The 10,368-nt window shown below is 37.6% G+C and overlaps 1 protein-coding gene across 2 annotated transcripts in view; it reads left to right on the top strand.

The window, feature by feature from the left end:
* The first annotated feature begins 310 nt into the window (after positions 1-310).
* LOC102762609 (chromosome unknown open reading frame, human C4orf32) overlaps positions 311-10,368 on the top strand; it is a 25,141-nt gene continuing 15,083 nt past the window's right edge. Inside the window, exon 1 of one of the 2 annotated variants that reach the window (XM_015560316.1) lies at positions 311-454. In XM_015560316.1, the coding sequence (XP_015415802.1) occupies positions 326-454 (129 nt within the window). In that variant the 5' untranslated portion in view covers positions 311-325. Of the gene's footprint in view, positions 455-8,607; positions 8,745-10,368 lie in introns of those variants that run through there. The other variant, XM_015560317.1, reaches the window with a different exon arrangement.

The following is a 10,368-nucleotide window of genomic DNA, read 5'->3' as shown; positions in this document are numbered from 1 at the left end:
ATGTTTCTGTCTTTCCCTTCCTCTCCCTTCCGCTTTCTGAAATCAATAAAAAGATAAATATAAATAAAATACTTTTTGTAAGCTTTTGTGAATTGTCAGTTGCTCTGGTCTAGCCAGAGCTGCTTAAGGTACAAAGAAAAAGCATGAAATGAAAGAAAGAATGAAACATATTTCTAGAAAACATATATCACTTTGCATACCTGCTGCTTCTGTTGCATATCATGGAAATCCACTTTTCTGTACTCCTTCAAAAAATGTTATTTTTATCACAGGATTGATTTATGTCCTCTAAGCCTACATAGTAATTAAAAATAATGCCTGAGCTATGCATTTCCTCCTCTATCAGCACCAAAGAAGAATTTCTTACCAAGAAGTCAAAAATATACAACAACCAACCTGGTTCAACCCAACCCATTGGTGCAAGGAGCAAGCTTTTGTGATCAATCATTTTTTGGTAATATTATTACAAAGGCTTATTTTCTAGCTTTATTTTAGCTCCTGTAAATGAAATTTAAAATTTTGTCTGCACTGCCTTGCATTAATGATAGAGGTAGCTACAGATATGAAGATATATGAAGGAAAGAGAAATGAAATTAACAACTATAAAACATACCCTATGGAGTTGTTTCATTTAGCTTTTCTTTAGGGAGATGATGCGTGTGTTTTTAAGGACACACTGACTTTACATTACAGATGGAATATTTTTGAAAACTTGGTTTGTAAACTAATTATTTAGAATTTAAATGAACTTTTCCATAGAAACAATGATATAAACAGAAACAGAACCACAACTAATTAGCTGGAAATGAGGCAGAGATGGTTTTCTTCCTGTCCTTTCTGCTTAGCTCAATCACTTGGCATCCCAGAGTCTTTGTGGCCGTGCACACTGGGAGAGAACTGGCTGCAGTGGTGGCGGCAGCAGTGGCAGCTCCTTTATATCTGGGTCAGGGCTACGCTGGGGCGCTCTTTACCGCAATAGCTCCGGAAGGCACCTGCCTTCTGCTCCACCAGCTCTTCAGTGATTTTTGTCAGCCCCTTCGCAGAGTTTTGCTCTTATCTGATAAGTTGATGAAGTGGATTTCTTCCCCAGGCCGAAGGCTCCTCCACATACATCCTTTCCTTCACTGATTTTTCTTTCCTCTTTTTTTTTTTGAAAGGCTCATAACCTTCCCTCAACCTGGAAGGCTCTTGCATCAGATTTGACTACACAAATTTTTGGCTCAAGGTTATTATGATACCAGATCAAAGTGTCTATGTATTTTGGTGTTTACTTCATGTAATACTGAAATGTTAGTATTAATATAGGTATTTTAATAACCGAGATATTGTCAGCCTCGGTTTTTTACAATTTGTCATTAGATGCCACTCCACCTGAGAGAAAACTAAGGTTCCTGTGCCCTTTTGGCCTAGGTCTTTCCAGGTAGGATGGTTGACAAAGGAAGCCTGATTAAAATCAAGTATCCTAGGAAAGAAGGACTTTAAAGAATGGACCAAGTCTCGAAGTAGGAGTCAGGCCTCTCAGAGAAGTAAGCTAAGGAGAGAGGCAAAATGCCCAAGGAACTGAAGGCAGGGCACAGTTACCCTACATGAGTGTTGGTAATTGTGTGCATGAGGGATGATCTGAATATGTTTACAGCTGTGAGGGTCTTGTTGTACGAGAGCCTCTGCCCCGTTGCACCGCTGGGAGGCTAACCCCCAGTCCATTTATTAGACGTCTGTAATGTGAGTGGCATCCACTTAGATGCAGCAGTTCACAGCCTTGCTTTCCTGGAGCTTAGAGAGGTCCCATGATCCTTAGATTGATCTTTAGCCTTAAGGTCTTTATGGTTAGCAAAGTAATGTGTACTTAAGAAAATGTAGAAATATAGAAAGATCTAAAGAAGAAAACAAAAGCATTTGAAATCCCACACTGAGGAATATTTTGTTGTAAAATATAAAAATTTGGTACTACTGCATTAATATATTTTTATGTTTGTGCATATGTGTTATATATACACAGGGATATGTTTTTAACACGTTTTAAGGTAGTATTTGAATTTGGTATCTTGTTTTATCTACTTAGCGTATTTTGTCATTTTTTCCATGTTATCAAAAATTGTTTTTAAAAATTATATCTAGGGCTGCCTAATAGTTTACTCCTCCAATACAACACACTGACGTTGCTTTAAATTTCCTTTTATAAATAATGCTGTCATGAAAGTCTTTGTTTGTAAATCCTCACAGTTCTACTTTGGAATAGATTCCTAGAAGTGAAAAAACTAGGTCAATGAGTCAAACTCTGAAGCCTTTCAAAACATCCTAAAGCATTGCATTCAAGAAAGGTTACAGCAATGTATACTTCTATCATTGGTATATTCGAGTGCTGATTGGAAACCATCCATGCCAGCAAAGAACAATATAATTTATAAATTAATCTTGGCCAGTTTCCTAGGCAAAAACTATCTTACTGTTGTAAGACATTGCTGTAGAGGTTTTCTAAACCATGTACAGGGATGGGCATAAGTAGGATTACAGTTTATATAGAAAAAGATAAATAAAAAAATAATAATACAATAATAAATAAGACAACTCACAACTGTAAACCTACTTTGGCCCACCCCTGTGTGTGTATACACACATTTGTATTTCATATATATAAACATTTGTATTTCTTTTTTGAATATGTTTTTATTGATTTTAGAGAGAGGAAGGGAGAGGAAGAGAGAGAGAGATAGAAACATTGATGAGAAACACAGATCATCCGCCTCCCACATGCCCTCCCACATCCCCTCCTCTCTTCTCCCCCTTTTCTCTCTCCCCCAGGGATAGAGCCCACAACCTGGGCACATACACTGATTGGGAATCAAACTAGTGGCCTCTTGGTGTCTAGGTCAGTGCTCAACCACTGAGCCACACCAGGAATATTTTTTGACCATTTTCCTTTTGGAATTGTATTTATCCCTTATTTCACATTGATTATAAATAATTTTTTCTGTTTGCTGTTTACTTGATAACTTTGTTTATGATGTTTTGGATTTAGAAATCCAATACACTTTTATTAGCTAAAGGAATTTTTTTGGTAATTTCATACATATCACTTACATATAAACACAGTACTCTCTCCACATATATACAAGGTATCTATATATATTTGTTGTGGGCAAACTTTTTGACTCGAGGGCCACAATGGGTTCTTAAACTGGACCGGAGGGCTGGAACAAAAGCATGGATGGAGTGTTTGTGTGAACTAATATAAATTCAAAGTAAACATCATTACATAAAAGGGTACAGTCTTTTTTTTTTACACTGGCCGGACCCGGCCCGCGGGCTGTAGTTTGCCCACGGCTGGTTTAGAGCATTCTTTTTAATTCTACAGTTAGTTAAATACCCACCAATTCTCTCTCCTCTTCTTCTCTCTCTCTCTCTCTCTCTCTCTCTCTCTCTCTCTCTCTCTCTCTCTCTCTCTTTCTCTCTTTGTATATGTGTGTTTATGGGTGTGTTTTTTTACCAATGCATATAATCATTTTAGAATGGTTAATGTATAATGTGAGGTATGGAGCTAATCTTCTATTTTTTTTCCCTAATCATTGAATAACTCACTTTCTCCCTGGTTTTACAATCCTTTAAAATAATTATGAATACTAAAGTCTGTATTAAACTTTTATATTTTTGTTGATATTATGAAAGGGATTTTTTTTCCACATTATGATTTTGCTCTTGGTTTCTAGCTATTGGTTCTTACATAGTTTTTAACTAGCTACCCTTCTGAATTTTTTAATTAATAAATACTATTAGCTCTTAGATTTGACTTTTTGTATCTTCTAGGTATATAATCATCCAGTGTATAAACAAGGTTGATTTTGCTTCTTTTCAAATGGTAATGCTTCATTTCTGTTTTTTTTGCTTTATACAATGCTTGGAACTCTCAGATCAATGCTGGCTCATAGATATTTAAGGAAGTTAACTTTTCATCCTTCAATTTCTTCATCTATATAGATGGACTCATAGTTGTATGAACATCAGGATTGTTGGGAGAATTACATGAGTTAATAATACATGTAAAGTGCTTACAGCAGCTTCTAACACATAATTAGCATGTAAATTAGCTTTTGGACCCAATTTTCAACCAGAACTCTAGCTGAAAGAAACCTGAAAAATGCCCCTCTTAGGTTTTGCAGACTCCGCAGTTAGAAAGTGATGGTGGAATAGAACAGTTCTCCTCAGCTTTAATTTGCATACAAATCATCTCTTGTTAAATGCAGATTGTGATTTCATTGATCTGGGGTGAGGCCTTAGATTTTGCATCTCTAACAAGCTCCCAACACTGAGTGGCAAAGGACTAGAGGAGAAGCAAGACAAACCACTGTGTTCATCGTACTCTCTGTAATGATATATAGATATAAATGATATAGGTACAGAGATAGAAATAGAGGTAGAAGCAGAGATAGAGGTAGAGATATAGAGCTAGAGATAAAGATAGAGATAGAGGTAGAGATATAGACATAGAGATATATAGATTTGTTCTTGGTTCTACAACCAAGTGGTACTAAAGCAGACCAGAATGCAGGTCTCCAAGCTCCAAAGCCAGTGTTTTTCATATATAGAAAGAGCTCTCCTACATGATGGGTAAACAGTCACTGACAAATATCCTGCCCTCCCTTAGAATGTGTAGTTCAAAACTAGATACACTTCCTTTTAATGCAGCTTGCAAGCAATACTGTAACAAGAGCTATGAGTTTAGATGAATTTGGCCCTAAACTTAATCTCATATTGTTCTCAAGAATGTCCAGTCACTATAGTAACTGAGAGAGTAATTTTGCATATGGTAGACATTTTTTGTTCATTTTTTAATCATTATATCAGTGGTTCTTAACTGGGGCAATTTAGCTCATAGGGGACATTTGGCAATGTCTCAAGAGGTTTTTGATAAGACTGCTGGGGTGGCACTGGCATCTAATAGGTAGGTTCTAGGGCAGTGATGGCGAACCTATGACACGCGTGTCAGAGGTGACACGCAAACTCATTTTTTTGGTTGATTTTTCTTTGTTAAATGGCATTTAAATATATAAAATAAATGTCAAAAATATATATCTTTGTTTTACTATGGTTGCAAATATAAAAAAATTTCTACGTGTGACACGGCACCAGAGTTAAGTTAAGGATTTTGAAAATGCTGACATGCTGAGCTCAAAAGGTTCGCCATCACTGGTCTAGGGATACTGCTAAACATCCTATAATGCACACAACATTCCCTTCAACAAAGCATTATCTAACTCAAAATGTTAATAGTGCCGAAGTTGGGAAACCCTGGTCAAAATGTACTAGGGTTATAGTGCTTTCACATGTCAAAAATAATAACTCTGCTAATAGATATTCCAATACATATGTAAAAATTGTGTATTTTCTTGAAGTCTACATTCCAAAGAGGTAGTCTCCCAACTGATCTTTTTTGCATCCCTTCTTCTAGCAGCTCCTCACATGCAACTTTCTCTATTTTGCTCTCTCTCTCTCTCTCAAATCTTTTCCGCCCCTTTCTTGCTACTCATCTCCATTTTATCTCTATTGACTATCTCTTTCTCTCTTTGTCTTTTATTCTTCTCAGCCACTTTCTCTTTTTCCCCATACATCTCCTCCCCACTACATCCTCTCCCCTGAAGAAGTAGAGAATTATGGAACAATAAAAAAGGTGATGGAGTATGACATCTTAAAGTTTGAATCCTGGCTTTACTACTTTATTAGCCTTGTCATACTAATTACTTAATCCCTTTGAGCAGCAATTTTCAATCTTTTTCATCTCATGGCACATGTAAACTACTAAAATTCTGCGACCAACAGCAAAGTAATTTTTTGGCCCATTTGTCAAAAATAAAATAAAATAGGTATGATTTTGATTCATTCACACCAGACAGCTATTGTTGTATTGGCTGCTGTCATTTTTTCATTCGACAACCTAAGGTAAAAGAGAACAGTACCCCTGTTTAAATAGTCAGGTATTGCATATTTTAAAAATTCTTGTGTCATACCAGTTGAAAATCACTGCCTTAGAGAAGTTATCATTGTAATAGGTATAATGTTACTCACTTCTTAAAGTTCTTTTGTGAATTCAGTGACATTTTGTATATAAAATGCCAACATATAGTAGGCCCTCAATGAATATTAGAGACCTACCGTATTTTCCCATGTATAAGACGCTATTTTTTTCCAAAATCATTAGACCATACCTTATCAAACAGGCTTCCTCCAATCACGAGCCTTATTGTTAAAATGTCAGCTGATGCCATGATTGGAGGTGGAGGTGGAGAATGTGCAGATGCAACAGGGACCGGAGTGTTCTGAGCCCATAAAGCTGTCAAAAAATAAAAAGCTAAATACTGATAAGCAATTGTCTTACTCTGCAAAATTCAAACTGAATGTAATCAGCCAAGCAAAAGAACATGGAAACAGAGCTGCAGAGAGACCATTTGGACCTTCTCCCACTGAGTGTATGATCAGACAGTGGAGAAAACAGGAAGAACAACTCCTTAAGAAGAAGGCCTTAAGAGGAAAACCAGCAAAATGTTTAAAATATTGATTTCTTAATTTTGTGTTGGAAAAGTGGGGGGCATCTTATACATGAGGGCATCTTATACACAGAAAAGTATATCTTTTCCCCTGGTTCCCTTCTTATTCCTATCAACCAACCACATGACAGTACTGAATTTTGTAGATGTAAGACTACCCAAACTGGTAGAGAATTTTTATAGTAACTTATTTGAGCCAAACAGAGAATATACCTAGAAGCAAGATCTCAACAGGAAAAAAAAAAAAAAAAGGGTGCTGAGAAAAAGTTTGCAGTTTCTTTTATGCATTTGAGATTAAGGAGGAAATGTAAAACATGAAGATGGAAGAAAGGTAGGAATCAAATTACAGAATAGCTAAAGTCTTGCGTGTTCACACATGGATTGGATTACAGGTTCTCTCTTTGAGTGACCATTGCTTTAGAAGGAGGGGTCTAAAAAGGTGGTCATGTATTAGAAGGAGGGATCTGAAAGTGGGTATTCCAAAGGTGTGATAACCTAGATGCACAAAAACAATGGATAGGGCTTGCTTTAGGCAAAAATAAAGAAGTTATATGCCTGGGGCATGACTACCCACCATGACCTTCCCAGTTAGGAATTTATGATCAGATCATTCTGTGAGGTTGTTTTCCATTTGAACCCCTTTTTTGTCCATAATTTTAATATATGTAATTTTCAGATTTCAAGAATAAATATTTACTGAAAAATACATTAAGATTTCCTAATCTAAAAATTATATGATATTTTATATTTATCTAAAAAAAATTTAATCTGCCTTGGCCAGGTGGCTCAGTTGGTTGGAGCATCACCCCATACACTAAAAGGTTGTGGGTTCAATACCCAGTCAGGGCACATTTATAGGTTGCAGGTTTGATCCTGGTTGGGGCTCATATAGGAGGAACCAATCGATGTTTCTCTCAAAATAAATTAAAAAAATAAAAACATATCCTCAAGTGAAGATTTAAAAAAATTAAAAATTAACCTACCAGCCTACATTATGTTGCTTTTTGTGTAGCTTTTCAGTTGATTTTTTTATTGTAGGTCACTGATCCTTGCTAGGAAAAAGAATACCCACCCTCTCTCCAATTTTTTCTTCATGTTCAAAATAAGTGTGAAAGCAATGTTAAAGGGAAAACTAAATGTACCATGACATTAGCTTTGCCCTAAGAGGCCTAAGGAGAAACTCTATATCCTTATTCAAGTCTTCTTTAAGCCTTTGCCACAGTGTCTTTAGTTTCTGTCTTCTCTGTAGTTACAATCTTATCTTGCAGTAGCAGCCACATGTTGGTATCTTCAAAAACCTTGAATCCCAACTAGTCATGTTTTGGTTCATTAAGTGTTGTTTGTGTGTGTGTGTGTGTGTGTGTGTGTGTGTGTGTGTGTGTTTAAGGGAATTGATAAGACAGTCAAGGATTAGTTTTATTTGAGCAGAGAAATTGAATTTCTAATAAACTTGAAACAAAAGATACTTTCTCTCCTCTGATCTAATCTTTTCCCATATCCAGTGTTTTTTTCCATTTAACCTCATTGGCAGCTATGCCTTATCTTGGCATAGAAAGAAGTGATTGGCTTTATTTGTTGTTGCTATTCTCTTATGGCAACAACTATAGCTTATCAAAATTCTGAGCAAAGAAAAATCACGGTGAATATGTTTTGAACTTTTTGGAAAATGAAAGATAAAATTATTAATACTTAATATGTAAACACATATTAAGAAAATTCAATTTCATTTGTGATTTTTTACTTCTACTACCTTTGATATAATTTTTCTCTAACATCTGTGTTTCACATTTTTTTAAATATATTTTATTGATTTTTTTGCATAGAGGAAGGGAGAGAGAAAGAGAGTTAGAAACATTGATGAGAGAGAAACATCGATCAGCCACCTCCTGCACATCTCCCACAAGGGATGTGCCCGCAACCCAGGTACATGCCCTTGACCGGAATTGAACCTGGGACCCCCCAGTCCGCAGGCCAACGCGCTATCCACTGAGCCAAACCGGTTTCGGCATGTGTTTCACATTTTTTATCCCCTCTTCCAGTTAATGTGAAATACATTTATTTTTGTTTTTTATTCTCTTGATCAAAATTTTACTTAGATACATGCAGATCATCTACAGAGCAAGGGAATTTAAGTTTGATTTTTCGTGACTAGCAAATTTCATCAGACTGATTGCCATCAGAGTTCCCTATTCCATGATTTCAGAGGTAATTACGTACAAAAGAGGCTCTTGTCACTGCTAGAAGTTAAGAATTGAGAAGGAGAGTTATTTTTTGGGAAAGATGTTTGAATTGGCTACTTTCAATAGACAAACTATTAGGTAGCATACAGTAGTTCCCCCTTATCCATGGTTTCAGTTATCTTCAGTCAAGTGTAATCCAAAAATATTAAATGGAAAATTCCAGAAATAAACAATTCATAGGTTTTAAGTTGCGCATTGTTGTGAGTAGTAGTATGAAATATCTCAAAGCCTTCCTTCCTTCCTGCCCGGGACATAAGTCATCCCTTTGACCCGCGTCTCCACACTGCACAAACTACCTGCCATTAGTCATGTAGTAGCTATCTGGGACATCAGATCCACTGTCAAGGTATCACAGTGCTTGTGTTCAAGTTTCCCTTATACGTAGTCTAACACTTTGTCACAGTGCCCAAGTCATTCACCTCAGTTCATCTCATCACATAGGCATTGTATCATGTCACATCATAGAAAAAAGAGTGAATAAAGTACAATAAGATACTTTGAGAGACAGATCATATTCACCTAACTTTTATTACAGTATATTGTTTAATTATTTTATTACTAGTTATTGTTCATTTCTTACTGCATCTAATTTATAAATTAAACTTTATAACAGGTATGAATATATAGGAAAAAAAAATGGTGTACATAGGGTACTATCCCTGATTTCTGGTATCCATTGGGGGTCTTAGCACATAATCTTCCTCAGATAAGGGGGATTGCAGTACTGCCCTGCATATCCGAGGCACTCAATAATGTCACCAGAGGCTTCATTTCTTAAAAACAAGTAGTATGTTGTTCAAGTATCTGTATATATAAAAGGCTGATATGCAAAGTGTCCTCTCGGGAGTTTGACCAGAGGCTGGGAGTTCAGTCGCTTCCTATGATGTGCACTGACCACTAGGGGGAAGCACAGAACAAAGGAGGGCCCTGGCCAGCAGCCAGGGAAGGAAGGCCCTGGCCGGCAGCTGGAAGATCCCATCAACCCTGATCACCAGCCAGGCCTAGGGACCCCACCCGTGCAAGAATTTTGGGCATTGGGCTTCTGGTATAATTATAAACTAGAGGCCCGGTTTGTGCACAGGTGGGGTCCCTCAGCCTTGCCTGCATCCTCTTGCAATTAAGGCCCCTCGGGGGATGTTGGAGAGCCAGTTTCTGCCCGATCCCTGCAGGCCAGCCTGAGGGACCCCACCAGTGCACAGATCCATGCACCAGGCCTCTAGTATGCATATAAGATCTTTGGTTAATCTCTTCCCACCCTCTCCCCAGTAGCAACCTAACCCATGGCTGATTCTGTGAGGAATCAGGCTCTCTCCTCCCTCCTCTCTGGGTCCTGGGTGAGGGTGAAGCAGATTCAAGGCCGACAGTGCCCCAGGAGCAACCTAACCCAAGGCCTATTCCGCAAGGAATCAAACTCCCTCCTCTACTGGTCGAAGTGTCTGCCCCCTGGTGGTCATTGTGCCTCATAGCTGCCAGGTGAATGGTCGGACAATCACTTAGGCTTTTATATATATACTAGAGACTTGGTGCACAATAATTTGTGCACTCGGGCGGGACGGTCCCTCAGCCCAGCCTGTGCCCTCTCGCAGTCT

Source organism: Myotis davidii, unplaced genomic scaffold (genome assembly GCF_000327345.1).
Source record: "Myotis davidii unplaced genomic scaffold, ASM32734v1 scaffold194, whole genome shotgun sequence".
Taxonomy (NCBI): Eukaryota; Metazoa; Chordata; class Mammalia; order Chiroptera; family Vespertilionidae; genus Myotis; species Myotis davidii.
The sequence above is the reverse complement of the archived record's forward strand: the minus strand, read 5'-3'. Positions and strand labels throughout refer to the sequence as shown.